This window comes from Temnothorax curvispinosus, unplaced genomic scaffold, assembly GCF_003070985.1.
Source record: "Temnothorax curvispinosus isolate PA1 unplaced genomic scaffold, ASM307098v1 QBEX01007209.1, whole genome shotgun sequence".
Lineage (NCBI taxonomy): Eukaryota > Metazoa > Arthropoda > Insecta > Hymenoptera > Formicidae > Temnothorax > Temnothorax curvispinosus.
Window position 1 is genome coordinate 1 of NW_020216989.1, and position 17,048 is coordinate 17,048.

Below are 17,048 nucleotides of genomic sequence, written 5' to 3' on the forward strand. Positions count from 1 at the left end.
GACTTTCCATATATGTAGATAGAATCAATTTTATTAGTCGATAAGTGCTCATAAATTTGTTTTTTAATTTTCCGAAGTTGGGACCACGCGTACTTTATTTCTTACATTGAAAACAATTTATGTGTAAAACTTTAGGTTGATCGGGAGCAGGGGTCATTCGGAACTATATCCCTACTTACTAATGTAAATAAGAATTGGACCAAGCCAAGATTACCAAAGAGATGGCTGTTAATATAAATAATTATCACATTTATTTTTAAATATCCAGTTTTTATATTATTGAGATATTAAGATAGAAATGTTAAGATACACTTAGTTTCTGTATTTTTTATTATACAGCAATAAATAGATTACATACACAAATTCATATTTATGATACGTGATAAATAAGCTACATAATATTCAAATTTTATTGGAAAAAAACCGTGATAATATGAATACGAATTACTGTGTTAAAAGTTGATCCAGCAAAATGTGGTCCCGAGAACATTGAAGGTGCTCTTAAGGAGCGCCTCGAGGTATATAGAAGAACTAAAGTAGCTGCTGAAGATGAGGGTAACACATCTAAAGCACGGAGATATGGTAGAATTTGCAAACAATTTGAAGATGCCATTAAGTTGTACACGCAGGGAAAGGTAATACCTCTGGATGAGCTTCCCGTTCCGCCTGGTTTTCCACCATTATCGTTGAATTCACAAAATGACGCCATTACTGCGCAATCTGCGTCCGAGCCTGAGACATCTGATAATAATACTGTAAAGAAACCTGTGCAACCACAAGCGCCTGTGCAACCAAAAGCGCCTGTTCCTCCTCCTCGAACAGGTAATTAATATTAAAAATTTTTCTACATAAAGATATTCACATCATACGCTTATATTTATATTTATATATTAACATTGTAGTGCATGTATATATATGTACAGTGTACATATATTACATTTTATGTACTATATCTATATATCTCTATATGTAAAGGAAGATGTCCTGACTGACTGACTGACTCACTGACTGACTCATCAATGCCTAGCCCAAACCCCTGAACCGAATTTTTATCAAAAGTATATGAAATAGGGGTAGAATTTTCCGGGGAGTGCCACTATGTGTATAGTTTTCTGTTACCGATTTTCTGGAAACAGGTTTTTTTAATTTTTCTAATTTTTCGGGAAATAATTGACCGAATCTCAAAGAGTTTATGGATCAAACAGGGGTAGAATTTTCCGGGGAGTGCTATAAAGTGTATAATTTTTCGTTACCGATCTTTTTGGAAGCTGTTACTGATATTTTTTCAATTTTTCGGGAATTAATTGACCGAATCTGAAAGAATTGTATATGAAGTAGGGGTAGAATTTTACGGGGAGCGCTATGATGTATATAGTTTTTGGTTAACAATCTTTTTAAAAACCGGTTTTTTTAATTTTTCCAATTTTTCGGGAAATAATTGATTGAATCTCAAAGAATTATACCTATATGAAGTATAATAGGGGTAGAATTTCCCGGGGAGTGCTATAAAATATATTATTTTTTGTTACCAATACTTTTTGGAAACCGGTTCTGAACACCGAATCTCAAAGAATTGTACATAAAGTAGGGGTAGAATTTTCCGGGGAGTGCTATAAAGTATATAATTTTTGTGCTATAAAGTATATAATTTTTTGTTACCGATTTTTTTGGGAACCGGTATCTTTTTGGTAATTGGTTACAAAATTTTTCAATTTTTTTAAGGAAATAATTGAGTGAATCTCAAAGAATTGTATGCGACGGAATTGAACTTCAGTGGATAAAAAAGTAATATTTTTTAATTTATAGCATTTTAGAGAGAGAGATGATGATGATTAATCTTTATTAGCCTTCTCGGCTATTTATATACATAAAATATACAGCACATTACAATCTCGCAACATTGTGTGTAACATAATCTTTCAACATTCTTTTAAATTTATCTACTCTATCACATTGCTTTACCGCTGTAGGTAAATCATTATACATTTTAATACCTTTATAAAAAACACTCCTTTGTGCCTCACATGTTTTTCGCAACTGTACAGCTATATTACCCTTTTGTCTCGTCTCCCTCTGATTACTTTCACCTACTAAATCTAGCCTATTTTTCAACATATGTGGTAGATAACCTCCTAATATCTTAAACATAAATATACATGCGTTATAATATATTCTCTGTCTTATTGACATATATTGCAAGGCTTCCAGCATATGTTCCACTCTGGTATTCCTTTTGTAAAAGGATACCTAAATATTTTATTACTTCCACGCGTTCTAACACATCGCCATTCATACATGCTATTCTTATCTGTCCTCTAACTTTCTTTCTACTACTCCGAACAATCATATATTTTGTTTTTTCTGCATTTAACTTTAGTTTATTTAGGTTCATCCATTCTTCTATCTTATAAAATACATCATTTATCTTTGTATTAAGTTCCTCACTCGATTCTCCTATTACATAGATCAACGTATCATCCGCAAACAATTTCACATTACTACCCATCGGACATGCATTAATTATATCATTAATATACAATATAAAAAGCAACGGACCTAACACCGACCCCTGCGGAACACCATGGTCTATTACTATTGGTTTGGAAAACTGACCATTGAATCTAACTTTTTGTGTTCTGTTATTTAAATATGACTTTAACCAATCCCAGATCTTACCTTATTCTTATTACACATGTCCTCCGGGGCGAAATCCGGGTAACCAGCTAGTATATTATATATATATATATATATATATATATATATATGTATTACAAATATATATATTTTAATATATATTTTTTGTACTATATATGTTATATATTTATATTTTACATTATATTTTATATATTATATTTCGATATACTATATGGCTAAGCTGTTTCGTAAAATATGGATATAATTTAAGATGAGTGAAATTATGCTAACTCATTTAATGACCAGAGTTATTGAAACGTAAAAGTGCCTACAACTCGGAAATTTACCTCAGATACAATAACTTTTATATAATTTTTTTTTAATTCTTATGTACAAAATAATAGATAAAATAACTAGCAATTTTACATAATTGCATGGAAGTTTTTAAATGAGTTATACGCAACACATACTATACAATACAATACCATATATATGGGGTATTCCATGCCAAATTGACCTGGGTTTGATCTTTGACCTCTCAGATTTGGTCGGCGATTTTTTATGTTATTGTTCTAACTTTAAAATGCACTCATTTTTTTTTAGATTTTTTAAATAAAATTGATTTAGTTATAATTTTTTAACCCGACATATATGGCCACAATTTAAAAATCTAAAAAAATTTTCATTACTAGCTCAAAAATCCTGTGTCAGATACCAAAATTTTTAAGCCTTGACCGAAAATGAGCCCGCGTTCGCTTCTAATTTTTTCGAGCTTTTTTCGATTCTTTTTTTGAAAAAAATATTAAAAAAAATTAGAAGCAGACGTCAGTCCACTGTAGACTGTTGCTCAAACATTTTTATATACCTACAACACAGGATTTTTGAGAATTTTTTCAAATTTTTTCGGAGATTTTTTAAAATAAAAAAATTGCATCGGAAAAATCTGAAAAAATTCTCAAAAATCCTGTTCAAAAAAATGTTCAAGCAATAGCCTACAAGGGACTGACGTCTGCTTCTAATTTTTTTCAATATTTTTTTTGAAAAAAACTTAAAAGAAACTCGAAAAAAGCTCGAAAAAGTTAGAAGTAAACACAGGCCTACTTTGGGTGAAGGCTTAAAAATTTTGATATCTGACACAGGATTTTTAATTTTTTCAGATTTTTAAATTGTGGCCATCGATATGTCGGTTTAAAAAATTATAATTAAATAAATTTTATAAAAAAAAAAATATAAAAAAAATTCAAGTGCATTTTAGAGTTAGAACAATAACATAAAAAATTGCTAACCAAATCCGAGAGATCGAGGGTCAAACCCAGGTTGATTTGGCATGGAAATGCCCCATATATGTATAATACTAATAATATACATATAATGTTTCATAAAATGTATATTATCAGTATTATACATATATATAGTATTGTATTGTATAGTAGATATGTGTTGCGTATAATCCGTTTAAAAATTACTGTGCAATTATGCAAAACTGCTAGTTATTCTATTTACTTAAAATTAAATTTACTTTGTTTTTGAAGTTACTTTGACAGATTTTAAAATTGGTTTTTTTTTACATAGAACCATTGTTTTTCTTGTGTAATATAATAATTGATAATTTTTTAATAATTCCATAAAAGTATTAAGATGAGTTTATCAAAAGATCAAAGTGAGTAATCTACAGAATATTTCATATTTTATCATAATATATTCTGATACAAACATGAAATATTATGTATGTATTTATATTTTAATGATTTAATTTTAACAATTTTGTAGAATAATAAGAGAAAATGCATTAAGAACTTTTTCTCTGTATATAAATATTTGAGATAATATGCATTTGCACTTTTCCTTTTATAGCTATTTTTTTACACATGTATATTGATGGATTTTTGTCATTTTATATAAAAATGATTAAAACAGAATCATCAAAACGCGAATATTTTATGAGATGTGTCATGAGATTTTATACTAGAATGTATCAGAATAAAATATAAAATATCTTATACAAAATATTTAAATTCAACTAGACACTACAGACGCGCGCGCTTCGCGCGCGCCATTTAGCTTTAACATTATGCTATTATATAATAATCGCGACACGACGCGGGACGATTAAAGGTGCCAATTCATGAGACGCTGAAAATGAGCGTCAACAAGGTGAACGTGGTGGTTTCGCTTTGACGCTAGCGTCAAAGAAATGAAGTTGAATTTGTTTAATATTCAGCGTCGTCGCTGAATCGTCGTTAATCGTCCCAGTACAATCAAACATAGACTTTAAAATACGTAAAATATTAATTATTTTCAAGTAATATCTTCAAGTAATAATATTTTATGGATATATATATAAATAAAAGATATTATTTCTGAAGATTTTTACTTGCTAAAAATGAGCGTCGAGCGTTAACGTGAAAAGGCACCTTAAGGCTCAGTCACAATGAGAAAAATAAGGAATAAGATAAAGGAATAAGGAATAAAGGAATGTCGCATCTCACTTCAGTACACGTACATTAAAGTGAGATGCAACATGCCTTATTCCTTATTCCTTTATCTTATTCCTTATTTTTCTCATTGTGACTGAGCCCTTAACCTCGCGACACGACGCGAGCTGTCACATCATGACACACACGACGCACTACACGCACGAAACTCGCCACACTCCGCGATGACAGTCCCTCACGGGATGAAGCAAGCTACGGCGCGCGGCAATCAATCGAGATAGCCAATCGGCATCGCGGAAAAGAGGCTTCAATTTTACGATACAAACGAAATTCACTCAGGTAACACGCTTTTTTTAAAAATGGAACTAGACACTACAGACGCGCGCGCTTCGCGCGCGCCATTTAGCTTTAACATTATGCTATTATATAATAATCGCGACACGACGCGGGACGATTAACCTCACGACACGACGCGAGCTGTCACATCATGACACACACGACGCACTACACGCACGAAACACGAAACTCGCCACACTCCGCGATGACAGTCCCTCACGGGATGAAGCAAGCTACGGCGCGGCAATCAATCGAGATAGCCAATCGGCATCGCCAATCGGCATCGAAAAGAGGCTTCAATTTTACGATACAAACGAAATTCACTCAGGTAACACGCCTTTTTTAAAAGTGGAATAAATCTTTATCTTTTTATATGCTGAATGGTGAGAAGAATTGATTTATGTAATAAAAAATATTTATATGATGTTATTAAAAAAGATAGAATGAATTTTAAATCTCAGAAAAGAATGATTTTGTTTAGATTTGATACTTGTATAGAACAAAATCATATTGTCCATAAGACATCGCCTCGAAATTATGCTGTTATTTGGAACCAAGCCTGTTCTTTGATTGTATCATTGTCTCTGTTATATCAACCATCGGCGCTTGAAAATCATTTCAGTTTCTATTGTTTTCTCTTCAGTTTGTCAATCTCACGTTCTCTGGACTTGATTTGATGAGTGAATTTTACGTTTCTTTGTCGATTAGTTCTAATTTTTATTTCTAAAATCTGACCATTTTGAAGACTATTTGTAGAATTTTTCTGGTATTTTTGGTATTTTTCTTGAAAATTACACCATCTTTATACATTTAATTTTTAAATATTTACCTTATACTTGTTGGAGAACTTAATTTATCTATTACTGCGTTGCTAAAGACTCAAAGTAAAGCCGAGACGTATCATTTATAACTTGTATTAATTAAATGTTAAATAATATTAATTCACGCACAATTAATTTGCGTTTGACTCTCAAAGCCTACTTTTCCTTGTTACTCGTTAAGTTTAGTATTGAGAGTATTTAGTCAATTAATCATTTATATATTCAATTTAAACCAATTTTGTATATTGTTTTTGTAAATTGTTTTGCGTAAATTTATCTGTTTTTGAGATATTGGTTTGATTCTATTAAAATAGAACACTTTCTATATTTATACTGTATTTTTTTTATTAGGACTGAAACCAAATCAGAGAATTACGTCGCGTGCAGAGAAGCAAATGCTACAGTTGCAACTACGGCAACGTGAATTAAAGCAAGCTGCTCTAAATGCAAAGAAAGACGGGGACATGGATTTGGCACGTGACTATCTAAGACAAGCAAAAGGAATACAACCTTTAATCGAAGCTAGCAAAGCTGGCCTGCCCGTCGACATGACTTCGATTCCATTGTCGCCTCTTGAAAAAGTAGAGCTCAGTACATCACAAAAGGATGAAAATTTCATATTGGTATCTTCCGAAGATTTTTTGGAGGGCTTGAACGGAACAGACGATAAAATTTATGAAAATCTTGAAACTCAATTAATTAAACAAATTAAGGTGATAATTATATGATATTGTACAGCTGAAAAGAAAATTTATTGAATATTATGGAAAGATTAACATATATTAACATTTGCATACTTTATTAAACATTATTTTCTAAGCTGTAAGGATTAATTTAAATTAATAATTATACAATTTATTACTCTTTATAATACTAACAATTAATTTTTACAGTGGTGTTTGTCTACGCGAGATCACTCAAAAGCACTGGGAGATGTTCCTGGATATAACAGATGGGAGCGGCTTGCACTGAGTTACACGCGAGATTTAGATATGCTGAGAGTTCGAAAACGTGACTCACTGCCACCACCACAACACCATTATGAAACAAAAACTTATCAAATAGTACAGTTAGTATACATTTATATGTAATTTAGATTTACATACAAGGTTTAGAAAAAAAAGATTATAGCATAAAAGTTTTATATTTTTGATTTATACAAAATTCATAAAAATTGTCCGTCTTAATAATAATCTTTGTTTTAATGTATTTTTCTATTTTTTTATTCTAAACTTAGAAATAATTTCTATAGTTTTCTCGGAAATATTTCTGAAATGTTTTGTTAATAATAATTAATAATAATTTTATTTTAATCCTTGCCTTGCAGCTTAGGATGATTTCCGTCAACCCTTACATAATTTTACAAACGTATAACACATTTTACACATATAACTCATTTACATATATATACATTATACATCTTCATATCATCCTTACTAACTCCAAACTAACTCAACATTCTATTCTGACTGTCCTTACATTTCCCTTTCTACTCTTCTCCCTCCATCCCTTCCATTTTCTCCGCCTCTTTTCTAATCTTTCCTATCCATTTCATTACTTCTAGTCCTTTTCCTTCCTCTCCTAAAAATTCTTTTAACTGTATCTCGCTTTTTGTCGCTTCACATTTTCTTAGTATATGTTCTATGTTCTCTTCTTTTTGGCATATTCTGCATCTTCTATCCTCTTCCTCTCTCCAATGTTTGCTGTTTTTCACCACACTCCCGTATCTGTACCTAGCTATCAACATTCTATCCTTTTTCTTCTTTTTTCCTAGTAAATACTTTGGTAACTCCTCTGTTAAAATCTCTTTATAGTTACTATTGTATCTTGACTCGTTTATCTTTATCTGTCTCTCCTTCTTCTCCTTTTCCTCTAATCTCTTTACGAGACTCTTCGCCGCCTCCCGGTTCCCTGCCTCCATTTCTCTCCTCAGCTGCTCCTTCTCCATTTCTGTCCTCTTTATCAGTTCTCTTCTCTTCTTTTCCCAATTACTTTCTTCTTTCCTTGGTCTGCTCCTCTCTAGATCCTTTATACATGCTTGAACTATTTTCTTCTCTGACTGTCTTGTCTTCTCCTCATACCTCACAGCTCTCCTTATTGCTCTCATTTTTATCTCCTTTATTTTGGCTTCTTCTGATACTATGTAATTCGGGGTTCTTCTATCCAATCCTAAAATCCATTTAACATACTTTCTTTTTATTACATCTAATCTGCTTTCGTATAGCCACCCCCATATTTCAGCTCCGTATAATGCCACGCTTTCTACCAGTGCCTCGAACATTTTCATTCTTCTAAAATCTTCTTTAAATATTCTCTCTCCTATGCTCCATGTCCTCTTCATCGCTATTGTAGCCTTCTTCATCCTATCTTTTATATGATTCTCCGCTCCCCCATTTTTCTGTAGTATATATCCCAAATACTTTATTTTTTTAACCTTTTCTATTTCTTCCTCTCTCCACTTCTATTCCCTTTTCTTTCTTCTTCCCCTCGCTTTCTCGAATACTATTATTTTTTATTTCTCCGGACTCAAACTCAAACCTTTCCCTTTCAAATATCTTTTGAACCTCCTCATCATTTCCTTCAATTCCGCCTCTCTCGTCGCCATTAACACTACGTCATCTGCGTATGATATTGACCAAAATTTTTCTTTCCCTATCACAAGGCCTCCTGCTTGCCCTTTTTCCATTCTTTTCTTTAAATCCATGATGTATAAATTGAATAGATTCGGGCTCAACGGGCGTCCTTATCTTATTGTTAGTCCCTTTTCTGTCTAAAATTCCTCTGTCTTCTTATCTCTTATCTTCACTACATTTTTCGTTTCTTTGTATGTCTTCATTATTCTTCGTCTCAAGTTATCTACAATTCCTATCTTCCTCATTATTTTATTCAATTTTCCTTCTATCCACTTTATCGAAAGCTGCTTTAAGGTCCACAAAGAATGCAAAAACCTTTCCACCTTTCTTACTCAGCTTCTTATTCGCTACATAATTTACCGTGTATACTGCATCCATCGTTCCTCTGTTCCTTCTAAACCCGAATTGCCCCTCTCTTAGCTTAGACTCCACCTCTTTCTCTAACCTCGCATTTAAGATACTTGCATATATTTTGTACGCCGTATTCATCAAAGTAACTCCTCGGTAATTTCTTGGGTCGTTTCTTTCTCTTATGAATTGGACTAATCATACCTTTATTCCAATCTCCCGGTATGCTCTCTCCTTTCCAGATTCTGTTGATTAACTTCAGGAATTCTTCACCTACATCCTTCTGCATAAATCTCCACGCCTCGTTCTCAATCCCGTCCTCTCCTGTTGCCTTTCCCATCTTCAGTTTCTTTATTACTTCAATCACCTCTTCCCTCGATATTTCTTCAACTCTTTTTGTTACTTCCATTCTCGTGCCATCTTCTTCTCCCTCGTCTTCTATGTCTAGCACCACTCTTTCCTCTGTCCCTCCTAGCATTTCCATGAAGTGGTCTCTCCACTCGTCCATATGTATCTCCTCGCTTATCCCCTCAGCTTTTTTTTTTCTGTATTTATTTATATACTTCCAAGCTTCTGCTTCGTTTTTAATGTTCCTTATCTTTTCTTTTTCCTCGCTTTCGTGCCTCCCCTTCTGCTCCTTACACCATTCCTTGTGCTCCTTTCTTTCCTTCACATACTCTTCTTTTCTGATCCTTCCCTTCTTCCAGTCCCTCATCAATCTCCTCAATCTTCTTTTCCTTTCCTTCCATTCTTTATTATACCATTCTTTTCTTCCTAATCTCCATGGTATTATCCTTTTCTTCCGCTTCGTGATAGCGCTCTTTACTTTTTCTTTCATCTCCTTCCAGATATCCTCTGTATTTATTTGTGTACTCGACCATCCTTCACATTTCTCATGATATTCTCTCCTCCCATCTTCTGTCCAGTTGCTTCTCTCTATTTCTATTTCTTTCTTCCTTCTCCCTGTCTCCATCACCCGTGGTCCTGTCAACTCCACCTCCAGCGGAACATGATCCGATTCCGTTTTAATTCCTTCTTCCACACTGAGAAAAAAAAATCGTAGATTCAAAGAAATATTATTTGATTCAACTAAATGCAGTGGTCACGGGCTGTCAAGCTAACATTTGTTAATTCAAAAAATATTATATTTAAATAGATTCAGAATTTCTTGATATTACTCACGTATATTTGATTTAAATATATTAATATTTGCATTAAACAAATCACTACAACTAAACGAGTTTAGTCAAATTTACAACATTTTTTTCTCAGTGCACCATATTTATTTCTTGTCCTGCTCTGTCATTCCCTAAGACATAGTCTATAACCGATGATCTCAAGTCTTCTATATAAGTCCATCCCCCTTCCCTTCCAAAACTCCGAAATGTTTTATTATATTTTTCTTTCCGTTCTCTGTACTATCTATAAATGTTTTACGATATAGCCTAGGTTTCAATTAAAATTTTATTGAATTTAGCTAAATTATCCTTATGAATTTAGCTAATTTATCCTTATTTCTTTATATATTTCTTTCTTTCATATTTACTGGTAAAAACAATAAAATACATCATAGAATGATATTATTTACTCAATTTAAAAATGTAAATGCTTTTTAAAGTGTGAGACTAGATAACTGTAAATTTTTGTAATCTTATTATGAAGGAGATATTGTGTACATTAATTATTCACAATTTTAGTGCTTTTCTATCAAATTATTTCCCATTTTTTAAATTTTTTGTTCATATTATAAAGATTGAATATAAAGGAATCTGTATTTTTTCAGGAGTTGCACGGATTTAAACGATAGTGATATAGAAATTTCTATAATTAGAGGAATCAATTATTCTCGGGAAGCAGATACATATGTAATGTGTGAATTTCCATTTCCATTGGATAATCATCCTATAGAGAGGACATCGACGATCAAAGATTCTGCCAATCCTGAGTACCAAGCTGTATTTTTGCTGAATAGCATTATAAATCGCACCTCCAGACAATGTCAGAGAGCATTCAAACGACATGCTTTGAAGTGTGAAGTTTGGGCAAAAGGGTAATTTAATGATAGTGTTTAACATTAATTTATGTTAATTTAAACTGGAAATTAATTTGAGCTTTGACAACGAAATATTTATAGAGATTACGATTATACAGTAGATAATTTCGTAATTATCAAGTGAATATGATAGGTTATTTTAATTTTTGAGCATTGATATAAATGAAGATATAATGAAGGCTTATGCACGATTAATTTTATAATTTATTATTCTAATTTAATCTTACTAAATTACCTTGTCTGACTGTTTGTTGTTAATAGGTTTGTTATTTCCATATTGCAAGTTGTGTTGAATTATGACGTCAGAAGCAAGAAAAACTATGTGCTTTTCTTGCAAATTTTAATTGCTAAAAATATGATCAATCTTATAATCTTGTTATTTCATATGCAATAACCTGATACAAAGAGAGGTGTCCAAAATGGCTCTTAGAATCCTCTTTTTGAACAAAAAAATTTTGAATTGAGTGAGGTACTATTGGAAAGGTTTTAAAAAGTGGATCATTATTTGTAAAAAAAAACTATTACGTTACAACGTCAGAATTAACATCTAGTTTTTAAAATATTGTGGATTAGAGTCCCAGTTAAATTGCCTAATTTGTCAATAGTTAAATTGCCTAATTTGTAAACTTGTTTCTTTGAGTAAAATCGAACATTACAGTCATTTTGGTTGCGACTACAATCACAATTGTGATGTCGAATATTGTAGCTTAATTGCGTGCATTTTTAAATATAAATCAGTTATTCCTTGTCAGCAGTATATATTCTTTTTTGGAACAATATTAGTGTTCCACCAAAGAAAAAAGAAGAATATATATAAAATAAAGAAAAAAAGAGAGAAAAAAAGTAAAATAAGAAAGAAAAGAAAAGATTTAGATGCAAAGTGACGGTTGCAAGGTGACTGTTGCTGTTGCTGATGATGAGTTGAAGGAAGAATAGCTATAAGAAATAATCGCTCAGAAAATATTTATTGCAATATTTATTGTAGAAATTAATGCAGTTGCAGCTAGAAACTGGAATTTGATTACATAACAAAAGATTGTTGTAGAATTACTTGAGAAATAGAAATAAAAATTTTTTGGCTTAAAGAGAACGTTTGCACATTGTACTACAATGTGACAGAGTGTGTGCGTTAAATCGAAATTGATTTTTGAACGCTACGTTGGGCGCATCCAAAGTGATTTTAGTTATAAAATAATTAAACTTTATTATTTTATTGATTCAAAATAGTTTATAATAACGTGATAAACTATTTTCAATATACTACTTTGAACGTGATAAAAGTATATATATTTGTAGTTAGTAAAAAATTAATTTTAATCTGATATTTCAAATATTTTATTTGTGCTCAGAAAGAGGATTTTCTGGATGTCACTCTTTTTTGTTATAATATATGTCTAACACTAAATAAACTTATTTTTTGCATGTGCATCATGCATATTTAATAGTATATATACGTGATAAATATACCGAAAATTGCCTTTTCAGATTCGCGGATTAATAAACAGTTATGTCTCAATAATTAGTATGGAAAGTTAATTTTGACTAAAAATATAAGATACATGTAGATTGAATTTAATGTATTTAATATATTTAGTGTTACGAGAATAATACGAGAATAATAGAATAATAAGAGAACGGAATGTTTCAAAATATTTTATCAATAAATCTATTGAATGCAAGTAATAGTATACATTATGAATTAGACAAAAGGTTAATTTATTTTGATATAGCAAGGTATATTTATCACTTTGACCAAGGAGAAAAAGATTTGCGTAATTTTTCGTCTATTAACTTATGCAAAGATAGAAAATATCCTAGGCTCTAGAAATTTTTTACCTACAGATGTATTGACCAATTTAGAAATAATTATTTTTAGCATTCTGGAATTTATTATTTATAATAATTTTTAACTTTTAACATTAAATATCTTTATACTTGATCTTTGAATTATAAAGAACCTTATCTATTTTATGAATGGGTTTTGAGCTGTAAACGCACATACTTGACTTCTATATGCATTTGTAGAAGAGGTTGACAGAAATAATAATAACACTATTTCAAGTCTCAAAAAACATAGGAAAAGACATTTTCTAGGGCGTAAATTTCGCATATTACCATATGTAATTAGCTAGTTGGCACTAAAAACTTTACACTATTATATAACTTAAATATTATAATATCGTTAACTTTATATAAAATAATATATTTTATGATATTGTCCAGACTTTCTTGCGTTCAGGACATTTTTCCGTGGTACCGAACAAACTTATTAGCTTGTTCGACTAATTGTAAGTCAGGCCTGTGATTGGTTTACACTTTTCAGAAGGAAAAAAAAAACGCAAGAATCAAGCTATTATAAGGGTACATTAAAGATATTTTTATATCATTTTCTGACAATTATAACAATGAAAATAATAGTGAATACCGAATAGGTATTAAGACTGGTAATTGAATCGGTTATAACTTCTTTCGTCCATTGTTCCACAACCTAATTTTTCTAATGATGTACACAACAATACCTACAAAATAGCATATGATTCAATGTTGTACGCCAGTGGCCTATTTTGGACGAGGTTCTTTGTTGATATTTATTTGCTATTTGATTGATAAAATCTAAATCTTTATTTAATCTTTGGTTCTATATTTCTGAAGTCTAATTCCTGAAAAGCTTTTAATATTTAATAATTTATAATTTAAAAATTAGAATTACATTCTGTAGCTTTAATTGTCTCTCTTGCTTGAAATAGTTGAGATATAGATATTCTGTTTCTTGTGACTTATTTTGTATATGTAAAATATATGTTTCTTAAGGTTTTATTAAGATAGATTCCAAGCACAAAATGTACCTTTTGAGTTTTTATTAAGAAAGAATCAATTCCAAACAGATACAAAGTTCAAAAAATAAAGGAAATTGTGAAAGAAAAGGTGTTATAAATATTAAAATATAAGAAAAATACACATCAATCTTTAATATAAGTCTCCTCGGTCTACACAACGTTTCATTAGTTAATCAATATCATCAGAATAAAATTTATTTGATTTCAAAATAATCTCTTCATGTGTCGTTTCTTTTTATTTGATCAATATTGCTGATTTTTTAAAATTTTATTTTCAGCAACTTTGAATAGTTGGTATTATATATTGTCACACCTTTTTGGTGCAAAGTATGCCAAAATAAGGCAAAGGAAGCAAGAGCTGAGAGAGCAATGAAATAAATTTTATTTTGATGGCATCAATCAGTGAAACGTTGAACCACTTGTATAGAACAAGGAGGATTATATTAAAGATTGATATTTTTTTTCTTGTATTTTAATGCTTTATATACTTTTTTCAAAAATTTCTTTTCTGAATCACATTTGTAAAAAAAGAATAAACATAAACGATATTACGATTTAGACTAACACAGTCTAAGATTCCATGTAGAAATATCGTTTTAATTTGTTTAAAAAATGATTTTATAAAAAGAATTGGGACAATTGTATAATAATCATTTCGAATTTTATTCAATAATTTCCAATGATAATGGTACTTTGTTCGTAAGAATTTATATTTTTTTTTTAAAAGAAAATTATGTTTTTGGAATAAAAGAATAAGGTTTTTTGATTGATTATCTTTTTAAGATAGATGATCAATGCCTCTAATGATAGTAAAAAAGAGTTAGCTTTTTTAATTGTAAAAAATAGGTTTGTATTATCTCCTGTCCCTCCAGTTTTGTTTAGGATATTATATATATATATATATATATATATTTATTTAAAGTTCAAAGTATAAACCTTAATATCGTCTAAATGGTTATATTTATGAAAAAAATACAAGAGACCTTTTTTGTAGATTGTTAAATTTTCTACAAAAATACGTATTGATTATTTCATAATTTTTGATAGTCGATATGATACAAAATTCATAAGAAGCAAAAACAAGTTTTATAAAATTTATCAAATTATAACTTTGAATATCTTTTGAACGGTTGAATTTATGAAAAAATTATAAGAGATCTTTTTTGTAGAGTAAATTTACTACAGAAAATCTATGGGGCGCAATGCTGTATTACTGTTTGTTAGATAATTATAAAATTTTTTCTATCTTACTAAATGAAAAATAAAAAATCGCGATGAGCGACCTGTTAATATTAATATTAAGGGCTAAAAATTTAACAGGTATCTTATTTTACCTTCCTGGAAGTATATATGCTATTCGTGAAATGAAAAAAAAAGTTACCCCACAAAAACACACAAATATATATATATATATATATATACATATATATATACAGATTTATTACGTGATAAAACATTAGTCGTACAATGAGAATGTTATACCCAAAAAGTAGAACGTTGTTTGCAGATGCTCGCTGAATCCCATCTTGTGTTGCACTCATCCCAGGTATGATATTCTTATATTTCTGTAGAATATGCGCAGTTATATACACAGAAAAATTTTGATGTTTTTAAGTATAATGCATATTTTGATATCATGTGTGTCATCTTTTTATTTTTCTATAAAAAAAACCGTGTTATAAATTCTATGATATTACACGAGCAATTTGTAACAACGTATACTTAAATTTCTAAATGTAAAAGCGATTTTTCGATTATAATGTGTTTATATATTTACAATATATTTTATATATTTATTTAATATTATACATATATTTATTTATTTATATTTATATATTAATTTTCTTCATGTTACAGAGGTTTCTTCCGAAGTGATAGCTTGCTTGGTACAGTAATGATCAAGTTACAACCTCTAGAGTCTCAATGCACTCTACATGATTCTTTTCCGGTAATTAATTAATTAACTTTTTTATACTCACTGTTTCTATGCAAACAATAATAAAAGAACTCATCATGATATATTTCAGCTTATGGATGGCAGAAAAGCAACGGGAGGAAAATTGGAGTTAAAAATCCGTCTCAGGAATCCTATTCTTTTTAAGCAAATTGAAAATATAACGGATAAATGGCTAACTATTGATCAATAATTTAATTTACTGACTCAGCAAAAATTTATGTCTAACTTGCTATCGATTGTATTATGAAGCCTTTGAAAACAACACATAGAAAATAAAATACTACTTTTCAATAACAAATATTAATGATATAAGTAAGATAAAAAGCCATGTATATATAAACACAATAATGTAATAAGCAAAAATGTAAATATTCTCTATGTAATTATAATAGATGAGCTACACATACAATTTATATTTAATTTATATATTTAATATAAATACATAAGAGTTTTGACTATTTTGCAAAGTAAAGTGTTCACACCGAATTAATTATATTTTTTATATACAGTGATTTACAAAGTGTATGAAAATTATATTAAAAAATAGAATCATTTTTTAAAAAATTGGAACAAATATTTTAAAACTTTGTTAAACATTGCTAAATCTTAAATATAAATATATAGTTTTACATAATATAAAATTATATTCTCGTTTTCTTGTATTTTTATGTATTCTTCATTTTAACATATTATTTTATTTTTAAATATACGTACATACTTGGTGGGCTAAATAAAATGTTAAAATTAACTGTGGAATAGCTTAATGGATTAATAACCAATTATATCGGTTGAAAATGAGCTTTCACATGAGCTAAATTTTATATTTCGAGAAAATCTTTTGGAGAACAGTAGTGACAAACTTTGTTTTTTAAAATGACACCTTATCCAAATTTAAATGATATCCCAAACGTGAATTGATTCTACGTGAAAAAATAAGTATTTTTTACTTAAACGTTTTTTCTCAAGTATTTTTTTTTTAAGTTTAAAAGCATTT

At 29.9% G+C, this 17,048-nt stretch overlaps 1 protein-coding gene across 1 annotated transcript; it reads left to right on the forward strand.

Moving 5' to 3' along the window:
• Nucleotides 1-455: 455 nt before the first annotated feature.
• Nucleotides 456-16,393, forward strand: LOC112456808 (coiled-coil and C2 domain-containing protein 1-like; the record flags this gene model as incomplete). Its single annotated transcript, XM_025019562.1, has 7 exons — nt 456-822; nt 6,578-6,939; nt 7,120-7,295; nt 10,991-11,257; nt 15,605-15,643; nt 15,955-16,045; nt 16,125-16,393. Coding segments are annotated over 7 exons (1,422 nt in total), but the record flags the coding sequence as incomplete, so codon positions are not given.
• Between the last annotated feature and the right edge of the window lie 655 nt (nt 16,394-17,048).